At 41.3% G+C, this 25,503-nt stretch overlaps 1 protein-coding gene across 11 annotated transcripts; it reads left to right on the forward strand.

Annotated features, from left to right (window-relative positions):
• Window positions 1-72: 72 nt before the first annotated feature.
• On the forward strand, window positions 73-24,528 carry ZNF322 (zinc finger protein 322). Of its 11 annotated transcripts, XM_034660088.1 has the most exons (7): window positions 73-381; window positions 1,021-1,102; window positions 1,225-1,313; window positions 1,734-1,815; window positions 13,912-14,048; window positions 14,676-14,748; window positions 20,176-24,528. In XM_034660088.1, exon 7 carries the CDS (start codon window positions 20,358-20,360, stop codon window positions 21,564-21,566), a length of 1,209 nt encoding a protein of 402 aa, XP_034515979.1. In that variant the 5' UTR covers window positions 73-381; window positions 1,021-1,102; window positions 1,225-1,313; window positions 1,734-1,815; window positions 13,912-14,048; window positions 14,676-14,748; window positions 20,176-20,357; the 3' UTR covers window positions 21,567-24,528. The 11 variants fall into 11 exon arrangements, with proteins under 11 accessions (XP_034515979.1, XP_034515978.1, XP_034515977.1 ...); XM_034660087.1 differs by lacking the exon at window positions 1,734-1,815; XM_034660086.1 differs by lacking the exon at window positions 1,021-1,102.
• The last annotated feature ends 975 nt before the right edge of the window (window positions 24,529-25,503 follow it).

Below are 25,503 nucleotides of genomic sequence, written 5' to 3' on the forward strand. Positions count from 1 at the left end.
CACCGGGGCTCAGCCCCCATTGGCCCAGACGCCGGGGGCGGGGCGCCCCGGCCTCCGAAGCAGGGGTGGTCATGTGACTCGCGGGGGCGGGGCTGCGCCGGCCGCTTCCCAGCCTGGCTGAAAGGGCTCGCGTAGCCGGCCTTGTCGGCCCTTAAAGCGCTCATTGGGCGGCCTGGCCCCAACTCCCCTCCCGAGCCGCGCAAAGGGAGCTGCTCCTGGCTCTCGTCGGCCCCCCAGGTTTGCTTTCCTTCTTTTCCCGGAGGTGGGCCCTGAGGTCCACCGCCGCGAAGCCTGCGGCCGCCGGGAAACCCAAACCCGAGAGTCCGGAGACTAACCGGAAGTGCGGTCCCAGGCGGAGGGGCGGTGCCGGCTGCCGCCGGGGTAAGCGCGGCCCGCGGGGCCTGGGAGGGGCGCGGCCGCGGGGCCCGGGGGAGGGGGAGGGGCGCGGCGGGACCAGAAACCACCCCCCCCCGCCCTCTCCGGCCCCCTGGCCTGCGCAGGGGAGAACAGCTCCTGCCGCTCGCCGCCGAGCGGGGTCCGGGACCCCCCCAGACGGCGGACCGAGAGGCGGTCAATGAAAAGTTGAAAGAAGAGCCGCTGAGTACGACCGTTCTTGGAGAGATAATAGTAAACATTACCAGGCACTTTTCTAAGCGATCGGTATCTCACATATTGGGGAGAAACCCAAGGACATTGAATGAAGTCCCCCCCACCATCTTTAAGACAGAGAGTAGTTATGTTGTACTCGAATCTATATACAGAAGATTGTTTAAACATTTCATGACTACGGTTTGGAAAACTGCACTATATGTAACATTGTACTATATGCACGTATCAACCACGTCTTGGGGTTTATAGTGGTAGAAGAATGGGCCCTTGACCTTAGAAGTTGAGGTAATGCAAACAAAAAACAATCAGCAGAAAGAAAAATTTAAACAAACGAGGAAAACAGGACTCAGGGCTTTCTTAAGTTAAAGTTAGCTAGCCATTATCCAGAAGGATTCTTGATGTTTTATCTAGTGCTACTTGAGAAGGAAGTGATGGCTACCAGTGGCAGCTGCTTCTTGCAGGAGAAACAGAATGTAAGCAAATGTGGGAAGAGGTAAGATGTGGTTGAAGGATGCCGACTGGGGAGTAAATGAGACCGATATTTAGATGTCCAGCTCCAGAAAAAATAAAATTTCAGAAAAAAATTATAAATTTTGACATTGATTTTTCCTCTAGGAGAGGGAAGAATTAAGTGTTATGAATACTTATGGACTAGAGACCTTTTGAAGCCAAAAGGAAGACAGTCTTGAGTCTTCGTTGTTATGGTAAGTGGCATACCAAGCTGTATGTTTCTGTATACATGTGGATTTTGGAGCAGTTGGTGGGGGTTACTAGGGGAGGGCAAGAAGGATTGGGAGAATATAACATGAAAAAGGGATTGATACTTTCTTAGCTCCTGAGATAGCAGAGTGATAAAACTGGATCCTGTTCCACCAATTTGAGTGTATTTTCTACTTCTTTCCAACATGTGTATTCACAGTAGGCTTGTAGTAATTGCTTCTTGATTGATTTTCAGCCCAAAAGAAGGCAGTATGCCCAAAGCTTAGGCTCCATAGTTAGAAGATTGAAATTTAAATCATGGCTGTGCTACTTACTAGCTGTGAGTTCTTGGGTAATTATTTAATTGCCCTAAGCATCAAGTTTTCTGTTAAGTGCAAGTATTGATATTAATACCTATTTTACAGAGTTCTTGGGCAGATTAAATGAGGCAATCCATGCAATCAATGAAAAATAAATGAGATAACCCCTCGCCTCTGGCCTGATGCAGTAAGCATTATTTATTTTTTAGATTAATGCTTTATCGGCTTTGCTTGTCCCATACATCCTTTAACTGTCAGAATAACCTTGAGCTTTGAAGTTCTATACTCAGCTTCTCTGCTTGGACTTTTATTGTTGCCTGTTTATTCTGCACACTCTGACCCTAGCCATGGAAGGGAGAACCAGCCTCTTCCTAGGGTGAGGTAGGAAAAATCTCTTGGAGGAGGGTACCCTGGTGGGCTAGCCAGGGCTACTAGCCTAGCCTGTTGCATTGCTAGGAGGGCTCTAAGGATTATGGCGGTCCTTTTTTTGCTGTGGCATTTATCATATTTTTCATTCATTCAACAAACGTATTCTAGAGTCTAGGGATATTGTAGTGAACAAAAGAATAAGTCCTAACCCTAATGGAAGTTACATCCTAGTAGGAGAGAGAGAGAAATTAACAGATGTAAAAACATGCCACAAAGTTGGATGATGATGACTGCTACGAAGAGAAATAAAATAGGATAAGAGAACACAGCTGTTCGGTATAAAGTAGTCAGGGTGTGCCTCCTTTTGAGGAATTAATTTTCAGGCAGAGACTTGGGTCAAATCAAGAAACAAGCTACCTGGGGGAAGAATATTCCAGGCAGAAGGAACAAGTGCAGAAGCTCTGAGGTGGCTTGTGAGGCTAAAGATAGGCGGAGGTGCCTCATTATATGGAACAGTGAGAACCGGGTTTTATTCTGAGTCTGATAGGAAACATTTATAATATCTTGAACTAGGGAAGTGTCATGGTCTACTTTAAGTTTTGACAACCAGACTATATTTTATTTTCTAGGTGCTGACATCTAAAAGACTTAGATAAGAATAAGAAAATGATTTCCTTTTTTTTTTTTTTTTTTTTTTTTTTTTTTTTTTTGATGCCCCACAGTTTATTGGCTACTTTGGGCAAATTGATAGCCTGGGGTGATAACTAGAATCCTTTATTTCTACTCTGCTTTCCTTTGGACCTGAGCAGTAATACAAATTTTAAAAGACGAAAGCTTCCATAAACCCACCATCTTATACCAGCTATTTGTCTATACGCCTGCATATCTTTACTTAGTAGTGATTCTGAATTTTTCCTTTTCTTCCTAACATTTCTCCATAAATGTTTCTAGTTTTTTCATAATCTCCATATTCATCATTAACTGGCTGAGTTATTTTATTGTTCATGATTTAGTTAATTATTTTTTGTGGATTTTGATCAAGGCTTTACAGAAGAGGCAGGTGCAGAGGGTGAACTCGGTAAATAGGGTTTTTGTGTGTGTGTGAAGATGGAATGCAGAAAATAATAGAACCTGTCATTTATCGAGTGAGTATCTGTTGAGACACAGGCCCTGAGCTGAGTCCTGTAGTGGCGACATCTACGTTCTCGTGGCAGCTCCGTGAGGCATGTAGTAGTATCTTACCTATTTTATCAAAGGGGAAATTGAAGCTGAAGGAAGTTAAGTAATTTACCCAAGTTCTTGCAGCTACAGAGGAGCACAGTGGGAATTTGAACCAAAATCTGATTCCAGAACTTGAACATTCAGTTTTAACTAACATAATATATCAACCCTCAGCTGCCGTGTTCTTTAAAACCAAACTAAAATACCTTTTAATTTTGAAACAATTTCAGGCTTATGAAAAAGTCGCAAAACAGTACAAAGATTATTCATATACCCTTTGTCCGTGGTCCTAAATGTTAACGTTTTACTATATTCGCTTTATGATTCTTTGTGTCTCTGTTTACACATACATAATACGTTTTTCTCTGAACCTTTTGAGAGTAAGTTATAGACCTAATGATTCTTCTCAAACTATGAGAGAATTAAGCCCTAAAGTCTTATGACATGCTAAGCCCTAAAGTCTTAAGAGAATTAAGCCCTAAAGTCCTAAGGTATGTTATGAATTAATTTCTCTCCTACGCATGTACAGTGCTCCTAGCTACATACCATCCTTGGAAGAATTAAAAAAACAATTACTCAAATCATTTTCTATAGGGCTTCATTCTTTCCCAGAACCCCAGTTAAGAATGCCTGTCCTAAAATATGCAACAGTTTATTTCCTAAAAACAAGGCTGTTCTCTTACCATTACAACTATCAAAGTCAGGAAATTAACGCTCAAAATACTATTATCTTATTCAGATTGACCCAGTTCTTCCACTAGTGTCCTTTTCAGGAAAAGGAAAAACAGTTTTTGTTGTCCAAGATCAATGCATCAGTCCCCATTTCATTTAAATGTCATGTCCTTATTGTGGAATATATATCCTCAGACTTTGTCTTTTATAATCTGGACTTTTTTTTTTTTAAGATTGTATTTATTTATTTGAGAGAGAGAGGGCACAAGCAGGGGGAGGGGCAGAGGGAAAGAGAAGCAGACTCCTCCCAGGACCCTGGGATCATGACCTCAGCCAAAGGCAGATGCTTAACTGACTGAACCACCCAGGTGCTCCATTGACTTTTTCTTTAAAAAAGGTTTGGCCATGTAATTAATAGAGTTTGTCTCAACTTTGGGTTTGCCTGATGTTTCCTCATAATTAGGTTCAAGTTATACATTTTTGGCAAGATAGCACAGAGGTGATGTTCTGTTCTGTTCTTTACCTTCTATTAGGCAAATTGGACACCATGTTACTGGTAATGGTAACTTTGATCACTTGGTTAAGGTGGTGTCTTCCAGATTTCTGTACTGTGAAGTTACTCTTCTGGTCTCTGTAATTATTAAAGAACTAGTAGGGAGATATTTTCAGATTGTGTAAATATCCTGATCTCATAAACTTTTCACCCACAGATTTTTACCTGAAACAATTAAATATTCCTTTGATTGGACATGGTGATTTTTAAAAATTCCATCATTTCTTCTACATTTAATTGTTGGCTTTTTTAATATAAGAAAAACTCTCTTCTCCATCTTTATTCACTTTTTTTTTTGATCTGTGTAGATTCATGGCCTCTTACCGTGTTACTAACTTATCACAGTTACTGTTTATCTTGATGTTCTGTTTGTTCCAGATTCATACAGTAGCAGCCTCTTTAACGTGGCTTCTGGGTCCATTTGGCACATTGTCACCACTTTTTGAGCACTTCCTTATCCTCTGGCACAACAAGATGTTCTGGGTTCATCTTGTACTTTCTGAGCCATTTCTCCCAGGAGCCCTGATAGCTTTCAGTGGAGAATGGTGTTTAGAAACCAAGACCTCAATGTATGGTATGCTCATTATTACTAGGATTTCATTCTTTTTATGATCTTTCAGCAGATGTTACTAGACAAATAAAATGAACACACACTTTGACACATACACGTATTTCTATTTTTTCTTTATATACTGTAAAACCTGGGCCTCATACTGATACTTCTAACTCCAGTTAAACACTACAGGGTTCATTCTTATCTTTCCCTTTTCTATATTTATAACCCCCTTCTCTGACAATGAGGAATCTGTGTGCCATTTTACCCATAATATATTTACTCATTTGTTAAGTCCTAGGGTATACATTAAGCAGTATATCTTTACTACCTTGGAGAGGAAAAAACCCTTCTAATGAGAATTCAGTAATTGTTTATAGTTCTTTTTATCTTTAGCTTGAGTTTATATAGTCCTAATACTGTATTAAAGTACTATTTGAGTTATTTGAGGGTTTTTTTTTTCCCCCTTCTGGGTGTTGTGTTATTCATTTGAAACACAGACTCATTTGTTTTTGTTTGTATTACATTTTAACATTTCTCTGTTGTATCTTGTCTATTTATTTATTGAATATGTGAAATGTAACAGTTCTAAAAGTAAAAATGTTGTGTGTGTGTTACAAAAACGTATAGTCCTAGAAGTGTGATTCTCCCTCCTTCCACCTGTTTACACCAGTTCCACATGTCCTTTTAATACCATTTCACCTACCTTGTGGTGATAACCACAGTCATTAGTTTCTTTTACCTTTTCCAAATTTCTTTTTGGCCAAATGAATAGATACATGTGTAGTTGTTTGTTTTTTAAAGATTTTATTTATTTATTATTTTAGGGAGAGAGTGTGCACTAGCAGGGGGAGGGGCAGAAGGAAAGAGAGAGAACCCCAAGCAGGCTCCACACTCAGCACAAATCCTGATATGGGGCTTGGTTCCCACGACTCTGAAATCATGACCTGAGCCAAAACCAAGAGTCACGCCACTCAGGCTCCCACAGATACATGTGTAGTTTTTTATTTCTACTACATTCTTACACAAAATGTAGCACACTTCTTTATACCATTATTTTTTAAAATTTACGGTATGTCCGGAAAATCACTGCACATCAGTTCATAAAGCTTTTCTTCATTCTTTTACAGCTTCATAGTACTCTGTTATACGTGCATATCTCAAGTTTGTTCAACCATTTTCTAACATATGGGCATTTAAGTTTTAAATATTTTCAAATTATAAACATTGCTACAGTGAATAACTTTATACTTCTATATTTTTATATTGTTGGAGGTGTATCTTCAGAGTCAATTTCTAGACATGGGATTCTGAGTCAGATAAAATGCGTATCTAGTATTATTAGATGTTGTCAGATTCCCCTCCAGAGAATTGTATCAATTGACTTTCCCTCTAGCAACATAGGAGAGTGTCTGTTTCCCCACAGTTTTGACAACAGAATGTGTTGTCATGCTTTTCAGTGTATGAGAACTTGATTGGTGAGAAACAGTATTTCACATGCCCTTTTCAATTATTTCATTTTTTATAATAGCCCTTTTTTTAGAGTACTTAGGTTCACAGCAGAATTGAGTAGAGAGTACATATTGTTGCTGTATGTCCTCTGCCAGCCCCCACCTGCCCACCCTGGCCTCTCCAGCTATCAACATCTCAGCCCAGAGTGGTACATTTGTTACAACTGGTGAATCTGCATTGAGATACCGTTGCCACCCAAAGGCCATGATTTACTTTAGTGTTCATTCTTTATGTTGTACATTTTGTGGGTTTTGACAAATGTAAATGACAAGTATCACTGTATATAATGTCAAACGGGAGTTTCACTGCCCTGACAATCCTGTGTTTCATTTATTCATCCTCCCCTCCCCCCCACCCCTGACAACCACTGATCTTTTTCACTGATTCCATAGTTGCCTCTTCTAGAACGTCACATACTTGGGATTGGACAGTTAGTAGCCTTTTCAGACTGGTTTCTCTCACTTAGCAATATGCATATAAGGTTTCTCCATGTCTTTCCATGGCTAGACAGCTCACTTCCATTGTAGCGGTGCTGAGCAAGCTGGCGCTGCCTGGATGTAGCAGTTTATTTATCCTTTCGTTGACTGCGGGACATGTTAGTTGCTTTCAAGTTCTGGCAATTATGAATAGAGCTGCTATAAACATCCTTGTGCAGGGTTTTGTGTGGACATACATTTTCAGCTCCTTTGGGTAAGTACTAAGGAGCACAGTTGCTGGATTGTATGGTAAGAGTATGTTTAGTTTTCCAAGGTGGCTGTACTGTATTGCATTCCCATTGCTTTGTAGCCTTATTGGAATTTAGTATTGTCAGTGTATTGGATTTTGGTCATTATGTGTCTGAGTTTTTTTAAAGATTTTATTTATTTATTTGAGAGAGAGCTTGCACACAAATGGGGGGAGGGGCAGAGGGAGATGAAGAAGCAGACTCCCTGCTGAGCAGGGAGCCCGGAGGAAGGGGCTTGATCCTAGGACCCCAGGATCATGACCTGAACTGAAGGCAGGCATTTAACCAAGTAAGCCACCCAGGCACCCCGGATTTTGGTCATTATAATTTATCATAGGAGCTCATTGTTTTAGCTATCCGTTCCTTAATGACATACAGTGTTGAGCATCTTTTCATATGTTTATTTGCACATCTGTACATCTTCTTTGGTGAGGTGTCTGTTTAGATCTTTTCCCCATTTTTTATTTTATTTTATTTTATTTTATTTTATTTTATTTTATTTTATTTTATTTTATTTTATTTTATTTTTTTAAAGATTTTATTTATTTATTCAACAGAGATAGAGACAGCCAGCGAGAAAGGGAACACAAGCAGGGGGAGTGGGAGAGGAAGAGGCAGGCTCATAGCAGAGGAGCCTGATGTGGGGCTCGATCCCATAACGCCGGGATCACGCCCTGAGCCGAAGGCAGGAGCTTAACCGCTGTGCCACCCAGGAGCCCCTTTTCCCCATTTTTTAATCAGGTTGTTCCTTGTTGTGTTTTAGGAGTATATAAATATATTGTATATTTTTGATGACAGTCCCATATCAGATGTTTTTTGCAAGTACTTCTCCCAGTCTGTGGCTTTAGACTGTGTCTTTTGCAAAACAGAAGTTTTTAACTTTAATAAAATCCAGATTCTTACTTCTTTTAAAGACTATGCCTTCCTTTGGTGTTATATCTAAGAAGTCATCATTGTCTTTATTCTCCCCCATGTTATCTTCTAGGAGTTTTATAGTTTTGTAAGTCTATGACCTATTTTGAGTTAGTTTTTGTGAAAGGTATGAAGTCTTTGTCTATTTCATGTTTTTGCATGTGGCTATCCAGTTGTTCCAGGACCATTTGTTGAAAAGACTTGTCTTTCTGCATTGTATTGCCTTTGCTCCTTTGTCAAAATATCAGTTGACTGTATTTATGTGAGTCTGTTTCTGGACTCTGTACCACTGATCTGTTTATTCTTTTACCAATACCACGCTGGGTTACAGTAGCATTGTAGTAAGGCTTGAAGTTGAATAGTGTCAGTCCTCCCAGTTTTGTTCTCTTTCAGTGTTGTGTTGGCTATTCTGGGTCCTTTGCTCTCCGAATAAACTTTAGAGTCAGTGTGTTAATATCAATAAAATAGCCTACTGGCATATTGATTGGAATTGAGTTCAGTCTATAGATCCATGATAGGAACAATTGTCATCTTGACAAGGTAGTCCATGTTCACGGATAGGAAGACTATCTGTTCATTTATTTAGTTCTTTTTTAATTTCTTTCATCAGAGTTTTATGTTTTCTTCATACAGATCTCGTTAGTTTTATATGTAATTATTTCATTTTCATTTTGCAGAGGTGCTAATGATACTGTGGTTTTAACTTGAAATTCCAGTCTTTTATTGCTGGTATGGAAGAAAGTGATTGCCTTTTGTATATTAACCTTCTATCCTGCATGCTTGCTATAATTGCTTAATTAGTTCCATTTTTTTTTTGTTGTTGATACTTTTGTATTTTCTACACTGACAATCATGTGGTCTGTAAGCAAAGGCAGTTTTTTAATTTTTCCCCCATTCTGTGTTATTTTTATTTCCTCCTCTTGTCTTATTGTATTATCTGAGACTTCCTGTATGATGTTGAAAAGAAATGGTAAGAAGGGACATCCTTACCTTGTTCCTCATCTTAGCTAGAAAGGTTCTAGTTTCTCACCATTAAGTATAATATTAGCTGTAGTTTTCTTGTATTCTTTATCAATTTGATGAAGTTCCTCTCTATTCCTAGTTATTTCATGTACTTTAATTTTGAATTTCTCTAAATATAAGTGAGATTGAACATCTTTACATATGTTTAAGGAACATTTTTTTTCTATTTTGTGTGAGTATTGTCTTTTGCCTATTTTTCTCAGGTTTTTGGTGTTTTCTCTCAATTTTTAAGAGATCTTTATATAATAGATATATTATTTCTTTATCTCAAATATATGTTACAAATTTTTCTCTCAGTTTGTCCATTGACTTTTGACTTTGTTCTTTTTACATGCAAAATGTTTTTAATTTAGTCAAATGGTCAGTCTTGTGTCATAAGCCAAAAAACCTTTCTGTACACTGATATTACCTGTATATTCAGTACCATATTGTTTCAGTTTGTAAATTTAGATCTTTGATCAATGTGAAGTTCATTTCGGTATATGGTGTGGGGTATAGATCAAATTGTATCAGTTTTCATGTGACTATCCTGATATTCTAACATTGTTTATTAAGAAGTTCATTTTTTCCCTGGTGATTTGAGATATCACTCTTACTGCATACTAAATTTCTGTGTATGTTTGTACCTATTTCTGGATTTTCTGTTGGATTCCACTTATCTTTTTATGTATTCATGTACCAGAACCACATTTTTTTAATATTAGAGGCTTTATAGCACCCTTCAATCTTTCTTTTCATTGTTTCCTGGCTTTTCTTGCATGTTGGTTTTTCTAAGTGAATTTGAGTAATAACTGTAGTTCAGGCATTGTTGGTTTTTCTGTAAAGGGTCAGAAAGCATATACATTAGGCTTTGGGGGCTATATGTTCTTCAACTATTTAATTTTGCCATTTGAGAAAGAAGCCATGAGCAATACATTCATGAATAAGTGTTACCTTGTTTCAGTGAAACTGTATAAAAACAGGCTGCAGGCCAGAATTGACCTGCGGGCCATCATTTGTCCACTTTTGGTTTAGTTCATGAAGAAGCTTATTATTTTTGTTGCAGTTGTATTCATAAATGTTTTAGGAGGAACTAACATCTTCATTATACTGAATCATTCTATCCAAGAACAAAAGATATCTTTCCATTTGTTCAGGTCTACTTTTGGGTCTTTCGGTAGTGTTTAAAAGTTTTCCTCTTCTTCATTTTACATAATTACGTACATAATTTACATAATTATTGTTTAATTTATCTTTAAGTATTTCTATGTTTGTTTGTTGTACAAGGAGTATTCTCGTCTATACTCTAGTTGGTTGTTACTTGTGTACAGAAAAGGGCTGTTCATTTCTATGTGTGAGTTTTATATCCTGCGGCCTTATTGAATTCCTTTGAGTCAGTTTTAATGTTGATTCTCTCTAGGGTTTTCTAATTATACCCTTCTATATCCAAACAGATATAATTTTCTCTCTTTTCTATTCTTATACTGCTGATTGATTTTTTATTTTCTAATTGCATTGGCTAATACTTCCAGTTCAGAGTTTAATAACAAGAAATAGGGGTCATTCTTGACTTGTTCCTGATCTTATCAGAAATGACTAGTTTTTCTCACTTAGGTACTGGCTGTTAGGCTAAAGAATGTATATTTTATCATTTTAAAGGAAGTTCATTAATTCCTACTTCCTCGAGTATTTTCATCAGGAATGGTTGTTGATTTCTGTTGTGAGTTCCTTCAGCATCTTTGAAGATAATCATGATTTTTCTCCATAGACCTGTTAATATGTGTTATTATAGTCATGGATTTCCTGATATTTAACAAATCTTGCGTTCCCTGAATAACTCCTACTTTGTTGTGGTATGTTACTTTTCTTAATGTGGTTTTAGATTTTTATTAGTATTTCTCACACTAATACTGGACTATAAACATTTTTATACTCTTCATCAGGTTTAGCTGTCAATCTTAAACTATTTTCACAAAAGACTAGAAGTTTTTCTTCATTTTTAATGCTCTAGGAAACATTTTTGAAGCATTGGGTTTATTTGGTCTTTGTAAGTTTGTTAGACTACCCTTACGAAATGATCTAGATTTAGTGCTTTTTTGTGGGATAATTCCTTAATGACTTTCTATTTATTCTGTGCATATTACTGTTTTAAAACTTTCTATCTCTGATAGGGGTGATTTTGGTGAAAAAAACTCAGTCTGCTTCATAGGTTATTACATTTATTTGTATAGAAGTCTACAAAGTGATCTGTTAAGTGTATGTGGGGCTTTTTGTTTTATTTATTTAACCCTTATCTTTTCCTTTTTTGTAAATATGTACTTTCTCTTTTTCTTCATTAAGTTAGCTAATAATTTATCATTTCTTTAAGCTTTCCCAAGTAAGTAGGATTTTGATTTATAATTAGGTGGTTTTCTCTTTAGTTCACTGATTTCCATTTTTATTTTCTTCCTTAATTTCTTTTTTTTTTTAAAGATTTTATTTATTTATTAGAGAGAGAGAGACAGCCAGCGAGAGAGGGAACACAGGCAGGGGGAGTGGGAGAGGAGGAAGCAGGCTCCCAGCGGAGGAGCCCGATGTGGGGCTCGATCCCAGGGATCCAGGATCACGCCCCAAGCCGAAGGCAGACGCCCAATGACTGAGCCACCCAGGCGCCCCTCCTTAATTTCTTTTGATTTACCTTATTCTTAGCTCTTTGATCTGAGAATCTAGTTTGTTCACTTAATTCTTTTTATTGATATAAAAGTATTAAGACTATAAATATTCCTTGATGACTGCTTTAAATTTTTTTCATTGATTATAATCTGTAATAGTTTTAATTATCAGTATTGAGAAATTTTGTTTCACCTCCCCATTTGCTGAAGAGTTGTTTTAAGTTTATTTTCCCCATTTAGGTGAGGCTTTTAAATTTGGTATTTTAATAAATTTTTAGTTTCATGTCACTTTATGGAACTTACTGATGCTGTGTCTATGACCTAATACATGACAGAATCCTGTGACTGATCCATGTGTGCTTGAGAAGAAAGTGTCCTTCCTATTACGAGGGTGTAAGTTTCAGTAGCTAGCCTGAAGACTTTCTCATCAGATTCTCTGGGTCCTCCGCGTCATTACTTACTGTTGTGCTTTAGTGTGTCTTTATACTGATAGTGGTATGTTGTTTTATTAATGTTTCTTGTTATCTTTTGTAGTTTTTGCTTTGTAAGGGTGACTGCTGTGTAATTTGGTTCAAAACCATAACTTTATAAGCTATATTATGTACGATTATGATTTTTAACATTAAAAAGTGTCCTTTATCATGTTTAATGTTTTTCAGCCTGAATTCTCCTCTTCCTGATATCTTGAACACAATGCCTTCTTTTATTGGTTCTCTTTGCCTGTATTCCTTTTTCTGTCCCTTTAGTATGAGCCTTTCTGAATCTTTGTTTTAAGAGTCTCTTGTATTTAGCATATAGTTGGGTTTTCGTGAGCCCTGGTAAAAACATTTGAATAGATGAGCCAAACTCATTCGCATGTACTGATATGGTTGATAAGTTTCCTCTCAGCAGGATCATGTTAGTTTTATTTGTCCTGTTTTTTCAGCCACTTGTTGTGTTTTCATTATAAATTTTTTTAGAATGTTTGATTTTTGTTACCGTGACTACCATTGAACATAGATCTTTTGTAATGCCTTAGTCCCATTTTCTTATTTAGCCTTTAATTGTCTGGTTTTTCAGTTTTCAGTAGTATCCTTTAACCCCTGCCTGCCATTAATGCAATGACCAGTGAGGTTATTTTAGTTTGTTCTGTCTTCTTCTCCCAGTTGGATTATGTCTGTCTTATTAGAGTATGTGTGTAGCGAGACTGCTAATTCAGTGACACTTTGCTGCTTTTGCCATGGTGGTAAAGTTTTGTGGATTTTTTGTCTTTTTTCTTTTTTTTTTTTAACTAGATGGCTTTTTTTCTTTTTTTTAAGATAGTGGGGACATGGATTGTGCCTTTTTATTTTCCTTTTTTCTAAAAAAAAATGTTCTCTTCATCTTGAAGGATCTTAAGTTTCTCTCTGCTCCTTTTTTCCTTACTGTGCAGTCCAAAGGGTTCCTCTCCCTTACTTGCTCCTCTCTTTCCTAAAGAATTGCCACTCCAGGACTGCCTCTTTAAGTCTGCTGTGCGAGCTAAGTCCCTTCCTAAGACCCTGTTCTGATCAGAACTTTAAACTTTTGTACTTTCTGGCAGGACTCTCGGGTGATTTTGTGCACCGCGAGCCCTCCTCTCTACCCCGCGTTTTTGGATCACTTTTGCTCGTTGGTAGCCTGCAGAGCTTGCAGATGAGAGCGAGCTGCTCATTGGTAGCCTGCAGAGCTTGCAGATGCTTGGTGAAGGTGTGGGTTTGTGTTGTGCATTTGTTTCTCCTCTTGTTCTTACAGCTTTTAAAGGATGTGCTGGGAGATTGGGACTTCTGCAGCCACCATTTCCCCCTTCCTAACTTTGCTTTCTTACCATGTCCTGTGTAGTTCTTCCACAAGTAATTCGTTCGTTCGTTCTTCCATATTTAAGTCCTTTTTCTATCCATTGAAGTCAGCTTTAAATTGTCATGGAAGCTCATAGGTTTTCTGAAAAATCCCAGTTGAATTACGATTTAGTTTCCCAGACTTCTTTGCTTCAGGCTGTATTGCATTCAGGCTAGGGGGTACTCAAGGGAATGACAACAACAAAAAGAGTCCCCTCACTGCTGGTTGGGTTGGGCTTTAAATTTTGGTCTCCCTCGACCTGCATGCTGTTTACTTTTCAGAGTCCTCAAGTAGCTGGCGCAGACGTTCTGTGCAGATGTCATGCATGCACCGTGAGGAAAAGCAAGAACAGCCTGTGTTCGTCCGTCTTAACCTGGAACCAGAACCGTGAAACATGTCATCTTCTGCTGGCTGCTGTGTAGGGACTAAGTGCCACAGAGCCCCAGCCAAATGTCCCCGTGTGCTGTCTGCGGTTCCTTTTTTGCTTCCGATCCTCAGTAGCAGAAAGGTTCTTGAGGGAACTGAAGCCTCAGTGACCCGGAATAGGCAGGTTAAAGCTGCTGAGGGAATGAACCAGCGGACACGTCTGAGCTCTTGAACTTCTTTTATGCTCATAATTGACCGCCTCCCGAATTGGTTATGGCTCACACAGAAGTCCCCTTAGGCCATCGTACATTTTGAATAACCAGAAATGTGATGATTGCGCGCCCTCCAGTGAAGGAAGGGCGCTGCTGCTCAAGGATGGCGTGTGCAGTCCTCCCGGAGAGTCAGGCTGGGGCCCTTGCCTTCCTCACCATCACGTCCCGGGGAAGCTGCAGATTGTGCAGATGGCTCTCCGAGTCTCTGTTGGGCCTTTTCTGTAGAGTTCTACGGGATGGTTTGGGACTGCGATTAACCTCCTCAGAACTGAATTTAAGGGGCTGTATAAGAAAACCCAACTGCTCTTTTAAGAAAACTAGTTAACCCATGTCTTCAAGTGAAGTGACCCAGAGCTAAATCTGCTCACATATAACTATTTATACTTTCTTATCCTTGTGTTTTACAGACGCTTCTTCCTTGAGAAATCAGATTCTCAGGACCAGGAGGTAAATGCTGCTTTCCTTCCAGTTGGATTCTAGGTAAGCTACAGTTTCTCTCGCCTTCAGAGGTACGCCTCCTCTCCCCTAGACTGTGCTCCATCAGAGAAGCTCCCGTGTCTTCTGGCATTCGGCCCTCTTCCTTTACCTTAGGGACACAAGTAGAATTGCACTAAGGATTTTTTTTCTTTTCTTTTTTTTTTTTTTTTAAAGATTTTATTTATTCGACAGAGATAGAGACAGCCAGCGAGAGAGGGAACACAAGCAGGGGGAGTGGGAGAGGAAGAAGCAGGCTCACAGCAGAGGAGCCCGATGTGGGGCTCGATCCCATAACACCGGGATCACGCCCTGAGCCGAAGGCAGACGCTCAACCGCTGTGCCACCCAGGCGCCCCCTGCACTAAGGATTTATTCGTGCACTCAGCAGAGGCTTAGTAAGCACCAACTGTATGCCTCGCACTGCTCCATATACTAAAGAAAGAGCAGCACACAAAACAGATAAACGTCCTTGCTGTATTTTAGACAATAGACAAACGAATTATATCGTGTGTCAGAAGGTGGTAATTGCTGTGGAGAAAAGCCAAGCAGAAAAGCGGCATAGGGAACACTGGGGCATGGGGGCAGTTTACAGTCCTGATACAGCGGTCCGGAGGGGCATCCTTGAGAAGTGACCATTGACGAAATAGTTGAGGAAATTAAGAGAGAGCTGTGCACATCCCTGGAGGAAGAAAGCTCGAGACCCAAGAAAGGAAGGGCAAAGGCCCTAAGGGGAATGTGTGGGTGAGGACAGCTAGAAGCCATTGTGGGTGCCTTGCAACACGCAGAGGGAACGTGAACGAGCGGGTTAGAGCAGCAGTGGTGGGGGTGGCAGAGCGGCCCTTGTGAGGCTTCTTGGGCCATCGTGAGGCCTGGGGGGGACGGGAGGGGGGAGGGGCAGCCACTGAAAGGAGCAGAGAAGAACCTATCCTCTTGTTTTAACAGGAGGTCACTGGCTGCAAGGTTGAGGGCTTGAGTGTAAGGAGGGTGGTGATTGGAGGGTGGCATGAGGTACCGGGGCTGCCGTGATGAAATGCAACAGTCTGAGTGCTTTCAGCAGCAGATTTATTTCCTCACGGCTGTGGAGGCTAGAAGTCCAAATCAAAGTGCCAGGCTTGGTTTCTTCTGACATCTCTCCATGGCTTGCAGACAGCCACCTTCTCTGTCCTCATACAGTCTTCCCCCTGCACACGCATCCCTGATATCTCTGTGTCCTGATGTCTTCTTATAAAGACACCAGTCAGATTGGATTAGAGCCCACCTAACTTTACCCTTTAAAGGTCCTGTCTCCAGGGGCACTTGGCTGGCTCAGTCAGTAGAACATGGGACTCTGGATCTCAGGGTTGTGAGTTCCAGCCCCACGGCAGGTATAGAGATTACTTAAAGATAAAAAATCTTTTTAAAAAATAAAAAAATAAAGGTCTTGTTTCCAAATACAGTCACGTTCCAAGGTCATGGGGTTAGGGCTTCATACAAATTTGGGGAGCACCCCTTCAGCCCTTAACTGGTGGGAACCAGTTAGGAAGTTTTTACCATCATCCAGGAGAGAATGAATGTGATCTGGACCAGGCTGCAGCGGCAGACGCGGTGAGAAGTGGTTGCTTTCTGGTTTTGAGAGTAGAGCCCGTGAATTTGTTGATGCTCGATTGTGGAGAGGGAGAGAGAAGATTACAGGCTGACTCCAGAGTTTGGGCCGGAGGGCAGGAAAGGATGGATTTGCCCTGAACTGAGATGAGGCGAGGAGCGGCAGGGTGGGTCCGGATTTCAGCTCTGCGCAGCCGCTCTGCGCAGCTTCTGTTTGAGCGCAAGTAAAGCAAAAGCGGATAGAGGGCCCTGAGTTCTGAGCCACTGAATAGAGCGCGTGCTTTGTGACGCCACAGGCCTTGTGGCTGATGCGGCAGCCGCAGAATGTACTCTGTGCTTAGTACACTGCATGTTGTTAGTAGTTTTCGGTTTTGTTTTCGTTTTGGTTTTTTGCTAGTAGTTTTTGGATAAGTCTTTCTCAAGAGGCCCATGGTTCATCAGTACCCAAGGGTATGTGTTCTGCGGATACCTGCAATTTCTTTAAGTTTTGTCGATCATGGCGACATGATCGGATATTTGAAATATCTGGGATGTGGAGTTACTGTGTTTAACATAAACGTGTCATTTTTGTTCAGCTCAGCTGCTTCCCTCTCAGCTGTGGACTTGACTGTTTCAGTGGTGCATCCCATTTCTTTCTTTCTTTTTTTTTTTTTTTAAAGATTTTATTTATTTATTCGACAGAGGTAGAGACAGCCAGCGAGAGAGGGAACACAAGCAGGGGGAGTGGGAGAGGAAGAAGCAGGCTCATAGGAGGAGCCTGATGCGGGGCTCGATCCCGTAACGCTGGGATCACGCCCTGAGCCGAAGGCAGACGCTTAACCGCTGTGCCACCCAGGCGCCCCCATCCCGTTTTTTTTCTCATTTTGTCCCTCTGTAGTGGTTTTAACACTACATTTCCTATGGACGGTCTATACCTTGACTCAAGAAACTACTCCCACCCCATGCAGTTTTCTCTCATCCCCTAAAACTAAACCTGAGAACATGTTTGAGTTGACATTTGAAGCATTGGTATTTCTTTTTATATTTATAAATAACTTTTTTTTTATAAAAACTGTCTCCATGCTTTACACATGAAGAGTTTACAAATTGCTGAATGGAAATTGGAAAACCAATCAGCAAATTGATGAAACAAAGTCATCCATCTTCTGGATCCTTTCGCCTCATTGTTTCCTCTGAATTCAGGTGGCCGTTGCTTATTCTGCTTGTATTAGCTGCTTTGTTTGAGTTTGGGTCCATCACACTTACTAGGGTGATGTTCAGTCTGCTCTCACATTGTGTCTTCGCACACGAATACGCAGGCTCTCGGCCTGCACATCACAGTTGATGAATGGTGGACTCTGTCCCCAGAAGAATGTACACATACCAAATAACATTTGCAATCAATTTCAGTTTTCGTAGGTTATTTGGGAGTCCAGAGATGCCAAGTAAGGACTTCCATTCTACTTCGAGCTCCTACTGTGTGCCAGGGATAGGGGAACAGCAAATGAAATGAACAAAAAGCCTTATCCTTTAGGGGCTGACATTCTATGGAGAAAAATAAAACAGGAAAGGACAGGAGTGTTGCAGGTGCGGGTCAGCTGGGATGCAGGTGTGTTACAACGTACAGATGGCCAGACAAAGATTTGAAGAAGACGAGGGAGGGAGCCTTGACAATCCAGAGGGGATAACGCTTTAGCCAGGAGTGACAGAAAGTACGAAGATCCTGAAGGGGGGGTGACCTAAATGGTTTGAACAGCAGCAAAGAGGCCAAGGTGACTGGCACGTGCTCAGTAGAAGAGTCAGGAGAGGAGTCAGAGTGGAAACCAGGAGGCAGGTTGCTTCGGGGCTTGTGGGTTTCCAGCAGGAGCAGTTTAGGTAGTGATGAGGGCGAATGTTAGGTTGGAGGATGTTCTAGAAACCTTGGAAGACAGGAGTTGGAGACAGTGAATGGATTTATTTCTTCCGTGGAATTTTGCTGTAAAAAGGAACAGAGGAGTAGGATAGTAGCTTGAGGGTGAGGTGGTCAAGAGAAGTTTTCATGTTGGTTGTGCATTTGTTTTAGGCGAGCAGGAACAGGCGATTTGCTGGTTAGTGTGATTCAGAAGAAAACAGGTGCAGGGTGGGGAGGAGAGAATTGCTGGAATGATGTCCTTGTGAAGGAAAGGGATGGAATCCAGTACCTGGATGGAAGGGTTGTCCTTAGACTGCGCAGAGGCAGTCTGTCATCCAGAGTGACGGACGGAAAGGTGGAGTGCATGACCGCACTGGCAAGAAGGTGGTTGATGTGGTGGGAGCACGGAGAAGTGGTTTTCTATGTTTTTGTTTTGAGCGTGTGTGTTGTGGTGTTGGTTTTTGGTTTGCTTAAATTTTCTCAGTAAAATAGGAAGTACGCTCATCAGTTTTTACTCCTTAGATGCTGAGAAGGGCTTTAAATGTACGAGGAGTTTCAAACATGGAAATGATCTTTGAAAAGAGTAAATGTGAAGAACACAGAAAATGGTGTTTTCTCCCCTTTTGTTTCTCATGTGTTTCTTCTTTGGTTTATTGTGAGCGGTTGATAAATGCAATGACCAGTTCACTCCCCCATGCTGCTCCCCTGAATCAGCCCAACGTACAGCATTAGGCTGTCTTTCCATATTTCCTGTTGGCTGTGACATCTTTAATTCATCTACCGGTGTAGCCTCATGAAAACAGGTCCTCAGTTGAAAGACCTCCGTATCTCTCTCCTCTCTTTGAAGAAGTGGCCGCATGTCTTACCCAGGAGTGGAACATTGGCAGCCTGAGCAAAGGGCCGTTTTCAGTTCATTTAGAACGGAGAATTATGGAACTGTGATCTTCTTTTGTCGAAGGACGTATTTCTTGAAGATGCTCAACCCGAGGTGCTTTAATACTTACACATGCCTCTGACAGGAGAGGAATTCTTCCACACATCTTCACTGTATGAAGAAAAGCCTGGTGTAAAAGCAGGTTTGAAGCCAAGCCTTCCTCTGTAGTCAGTCAGGATTTTTGAGCAAGGGGCGCCTGGGTGGCACAGCGGTTAAACGTCTGCCTTCAGCTCAGGGCGTGATACCGGCGTTATGGGTTCGAGCCCCACATCAGGCTCCTCTGCTATGAGCTTGCTTCTTCCTCTCCCACTCCCCTGCTGTGTTCCTTCTCTCGCTAGCTGTCTCTCTGTCAAATAAATAAATAAAATCTTTAAAAAAAAAAAAAAAGATTTTTGAGCAGGGTTTGTGCTCATGGGATCGTGACAAGGCAGAATCTTTATCATAATCGTAGCGTAAGAGCTAACGCCGAGTGCTTACTGCAAGACGTGGCGTGGTTAGCTTACTGTTCAGGTCAACAATGTGAAATCATTTCTGCTATAAATCCCAGTTTACAGAGGCACGAACTAGGTGGGGAAGAGTTACTAAGTAACTTGCCCAGCATCACACAGCTGGGACGATGGAGCCATAGAAACCCTTCTCTCTCCCGGCGCCCTGGGAATTCTGATGATCGTTACCGTTCCTTCCACACCCTCCCGACAGAGAGGACTGCACAGATGTCCACGGTCCCTTTGGGGTGTGCTTTGAGCAAGCATACTGTTAGGCCTGTCTTGATTACTCAGGTGAAGCAAGGGAAAGAGGAAGAACCCTGGTGTTGAGATCACCTGGGTTCCATAAAAGAAATAACTCTTCTTGGTCTTTTCCCCATATGTGTTGCTGACTAGTTCTGTCTTAGAAAAGAGGAAAACTACCTGGTTTCAGCTCCTATAAAAACTGGAGCACTTATGGACTCTAATGGAGAATTTCTGTCTTTCCTGCAGTAATTTTAACTTGGAGCATTCTTTTCTTAGTTACAGGAATATAAATAATATTTCTTCTTTGTCTCGCAGGGTTGGAAATACCAAGTAAGAAATTAGTGTATATGATGCTGGAAACGTGTAGAGACGAGCTGCTCATGACGGAAAGGCCTGCAACAGATGTATCTTTCAAGTTCTTGCCAAGAAAACGACTATGAAGAACACGATGGGTCAAGAAGACCAGTGGAAAACTCCCTAGGAGAGAGCCATAGAAAATGTACACTTCAGAAGAGAGATATAGTCAGAGAACTCAGAAAAGGAAAATCTATCATGTATGCCCTCAGAAGGGTAAAAAGATTTTTATTCATGTGCATGAGATTACTCAAATAGATGATCAGATATACCAGTGCCTTGAATGTGAGCAAAACTTCTGTGAAAACTTAGCACTTATTATGTGTGAGAGATCCCATACTGGGGAGAAACCTTATAGATGTGATATGTGTGAGAAAACCTTCATCCAAAGCTCAGATCTTACTTCACACCAGAGGATCCACAATTACGAGAAACCTTATAAATGTAGCAAATGCGAGAAGAGCTTTTGGCACCACCTAGCCCTTTCAGGACACCAGAGAACACACGCAGGTAAAAAATTCTATACGTGTGATATTTGTGGCAAGAATTTTGGTCAGAGCTCCGATCTGCTTGTCCACCAGCGAAGCCACACAGGCGAGAAACCGTACCTGTGTAGTGAGTGTGATAAATGCTTCAGTCGAAGCACAAACCTCATAAGGCACCGAAGAACTCACACAGGTGAGAAACCATTTAAGTGTCTGGAGTGTGAAAAAGCTTTTAGTGGGAAATCAGATCTTATTAGCCACCAGAGAACTCATACTGGTGAAAGGCCCTACAAATGTAATAAGTGTGAGAAAAGTTACCGACACCGTTCCGCCTTCATCGTTCATAAAAGAGTTCACACGGGGGAGAAGCCCTATAAGTGTGGGGCCTGTGAGAAGTGCTTTGGCCAGAAATCCGACCTTATTGTACACCAGAGAGTCCATACAGGTGAGAAGCCTTATAAATGCTTGGAGTGTATGAGAAGTTTTACTCGGAGCGCCAACCTCATCAGGCATCAGGCAACTCACACTCACACTTTCAAATGCCTTGAATATGAGAAAAGTTTCAGCTGTAGTTCAGACCTCATTGTGCATCAAAGAATTCACATGGAAGAGAAACCACACCAGTGGTCTACATGCGAGAGCGGCTTCCTCCTAGGCATGGACTTTGTTGCCCAACAGAAAATGAGAACACAGACCGAGGAGCTGCATTATAAATACAGTGTATGTGATAAAAGCTTCCACCAGAGCTCAGCCCTTCTTCAACGTCAGACAATCCGTATCGGCGACAAACCGTATATCTGTAATATGGGCGAGAAAGGTCTTGAGCTCAGCCCTCCCCATGCATCAGAAGCCTCACAAATGTCTTGATCGGACAAGAAGTTATAATACCATAAAAAATGTATGTACGTGTCAGAGAACTCAGTCAAGAACTCCAGGCAAATCTCAGACTTTTCCTCAGAGCTCAGACTTCAGTGGGGACCAGCGAGTGCTGCTGTGGGAAGTTGAGAAATGGTTTGCCCATAGAGCTACCCTAACAGAACATGTTATCAGTCACTCCAGTGAGAAACCTTACAAATGCCCTGAGTTTGGGAAAACCTTTAGTCCCAAGCTCATATCTGATCACCCACAAGGGGAGTCCTACAGGTAGGAAACCTTACAAATGCAGTAAGTGTGAGAGAGCTTTCTAGCAATGCTCACCCCTTCTCCTCCCAAGAGAATTCACACCAGGGGACTTTTTAAATGCCCTCAGCGTCAACAGGGCTTCAGACAGTATGCGCGTCACATTGGACGTCAGAAAGCCCACAATGGGGAGAAACCCCAGCAGGTGTGTAAAAAGCTTCTAACAGAACTATGACTTCCTTACTCTTCAGAGAAGCCATACTGATGAAAATGTGTGTATTTGTCTTGAATGTGGCAAAAACATGAGTTGGAGAGCCTTCTTGGGTTTGCACCAAAGAAACCCAATCCGAGGAAAGACCTTACAAGGTCTCTGAGTGAGAAAAACTTCTGTCAGTGATCAGCTCTTGTGGTACACCAGGGACCTCAAATAAGTGAAACCCCTGAGTCTGAAAAAAGCCTTGCTAGAAACTCCTACCGTACTGGGTCCCAAAGAACATATTCTGTGGAGAATTTTGTGCCAGTGAGAGATCTGATTGTGGACTGTGTACGTATAATAGGTAATAGTTGACCCGTATGGTAGAGCTGACTTTTAATGGAGTCAATATGTAAACGGTTGTTTAGATACCCAGAAGCTTGTTCTGGGAGGAGCTAGGGCTGGTCACAGTAGGCCTGATGGGTAACTCAGGTAAAGAAGCTTTTCTTTTATCTGAACCACTTAATGATTGCTTTACTTTTCACTTTTTAAAATTTGGAAATCCAATAAAGGAAAGGACTGTAACCTTATGTTAGAAGGTGTGGCATGTGTTCCTGCTGGGGGAGAGGATTGTATTGACTTGGCCTCTGTCGAATTTTTATTCTCGGCTAGAAGGGGGACTAGTGTGCTGACCGTAGCCTGGGATACCTTCTGCTGGTAGTGAAAAGAGCCGAACAGCTAGGGAGTGGTTCCCTAGATCAAAACTCTCCCAGGAGTTCCCCCTCTGGAGGGCCAACCCCATAAAGAGACAGAATACTCAGCTTTTTACTTAGTGTGAGTTAAGGCATTCCCCTCAAAAGTTTCCTTTCCCTCGAACATCTTTGAGACGATCACTGGTATTTGAAATTTCAGCTTTAGAGATCTATTTCTTTTAAACTCAGAAATGCAGCTTTCGGTATAATAGACATGTCACGATGTCGCTAGCATCCATACTTTTATGACTTTATTTAACTTGTTTCTTTCGATGATAAAATGCTCTTCAGCTCCTTGCAAAATGATTAAAGGGAAACCAAAAGAAAGGTTTAAGCGTGAGTAGGCACAGAGTAAAACACATGATGATGCATTATTAATGAAGGAGCTAAAACTTTTTGATTTTGAGTATCCCAGATTCCAAAGCTGGTGTTCTTTTCACTCCGTTATCCTGCTGTTTATAACAAATCAAGCCTCATAATGATATGCCTTTCATTTATGTTAGTTCTGCCAAGGAAAGAGAAGACTTCTTATTCCCAGGGAAAGGATTGCAGTCACCACAACATAAGGTATCTGTGTGGCTTGGAATGTAGAGTTCTGAATGCTAGAAGGGAAAAGTGGTTGGCAGATATATCCGAGATTAAGGATAAGCACTTATCTCCAATTTAACAGGAAAATTAATGATCATCTTTAGCATTCTCTAGAAATACTGTAAGTAATCCAGGGATTATAAATGGACAATTCTGAGGGGTTTTTTCTTCCCTCAGATTAAAGGACATGTAGTATAAATACTTAAGATTCCTACAGTATTTGGGACTATAGACTGGTGAGTAAATATTTTGTTGTTACTCTGGGTTCTCTGGTTTATTTTAACAAACCCCTGAACCCCAGAGAGTGTTGGCATTCAGACTTATGGAGGCGGCCAACTGCTACCGTGTGTATGGCTCTAAGCTTTGGTTCTAAAGACTGGTTGATGAGCTTAATAATCTTAGGGTCAGTCGGTATAGCTTATAGTGATGATGAGGAATCTGGTTCTAGGGTGGGATTCTCTTGGTTTTTTTGGTGTTTTGGTTTTTTTAGAAAACAAATGCTGGAAGTTTATTTGACTTGTTGTGTTTTAGTAATTTTCATTAATAGCTCTTATACCATGAAAAGTTGCCCAGTGTGATAAGACACACAAGATGTATTTGTTTCTCTTTGGTGCAGATCATGCCAATAGCTGGTATATGTTTGAAGGTTATAATACTTAAAATAGCATCGGGTGTATGGTATGGTGGTAATGAAAGTTAGTCCTTATGGCTACTTGTTAGTCATTAGAACTTGGAGAAGGGGACAGTTTGTATCATTGGCAGGGCAATAACTTGCCCCTTCTTTCAACTAATTTTACTGGTAATTATCTCTAGTCTTTAGGTAAATTAAGGATGGACCATCCCTCAAATGGAGAACAGTCGGAGTATGAGACAGGTCTGAGTGTGAGGGCCTTTAACCGTGGGGGGAAAAAGGTGTTGGTGTTATTCATAGAGCATAACCTGAGGTTGGAGAGGACCACTTGGGAGCCTGTAACCAAAACTAGAAGGTAACTTCTGGGATGGATGGAGGTTCTCTTGAGACAGTGCCAACCTAAATCTACCTCAGGTAAGTAGTTAGAGTAACTTTTTCAAGATTTCAGACCAAACGAGACACTTGTATTCAGTCAATGTATTCCTATGCTTTAATGTTTTTGTTTTCCCTTAATTCTTAAATAAACATTTATTCTGAAAAACTCCATTTTTGTCTCCACTCTACTAAGAACAACCATTTCTCCTACACTCGCATGAGAATAAAGCAGACATTCAGGAACCCTTTCACGCTGCATACATAAATCATGCTGTACACTTTACCTTCCAGTCTTTTCAGTGAGAACTCATGGAAACCAAACAAAAGAATAAAGTAGATATTCCTGGGACCCTTAGGCCTGGTAGAGGTGATCGCCATTAGAACATCTCTAGAATTCCAGGAGTTTTTGATGCTAATGCAGAGAAGTGAATGGAAACTTGGAAGGAACTTTGTGCTCTGCTGTGGGTATGGGGTCCTTTTGGAGCCCCCCCACTGCATCACCGAAATAGCACAGAAGAGAGTAATAGCCTCAACTGCCCGTATTTGGGGCTAAAATTCAGTAACAACAAAAACATCTATTGTTTGTGTGAATAACCTCTGTCCTGAAACACAAGAAAAGGGTTGAATTTGCGGTTCTCAGTAGAAGCCAAATACGGCCGCGGTCCTGCCACTTCCCACCTGATCTGTTGGCGTGGGGGCCAGAGATGGGGTCAGAATGGGGGCCCCGATTTTCCTCCCATTATCAAGTTTGCCTCCGCTCATATGTTTGCTCTGGCAACCAGAATAGGTCTCCGGGTTTTCAGTAGCTTTTTTTTATTGTGAGAAAAGAATCAGAGGGGGAGGTATGACCTCCGGGTGGATGAAAAGGAGAAGGGATAATGGCACAGCTAAATTTTGTTTTCCTCCTGACCTTCGTGTAGAGTGGTATGCCTGGAACAAGGCCTGCGACCCTCATGCTTCTTTCCTCCCGCTGACCGTGTGGCTCCATCCCCACGTGGGCTGTGCGGAGAGACGTTTCTGGGGGAAACAGCCACATTCCTTACACGTATTGGAAGAGAAGTGTCTGAGGAAGTAGAAAAGCCAAGGTGGATCCCAGCACACACATGCCACCAGTGTTTCCTGAAAGCGTTCTTTCTGTTGCTCTTT

The sequence above is a fragment of the Ailuropoda melanoleuca genome, chromosome 5, assembly GCF_002007445.2.
Source record: "Ailuropoda melanoleuca isolate Jingjing chromosome 5, ASM200744v2, whole genome shotgun sequence".
Taxonomy (NCBI): domain Eukaryota; kingdom Metazoa; phylum Chordata; class Mammalia; order Carnivora; family Ursidae; genus Ailuropoda; species Ailuropoda melanoleuca.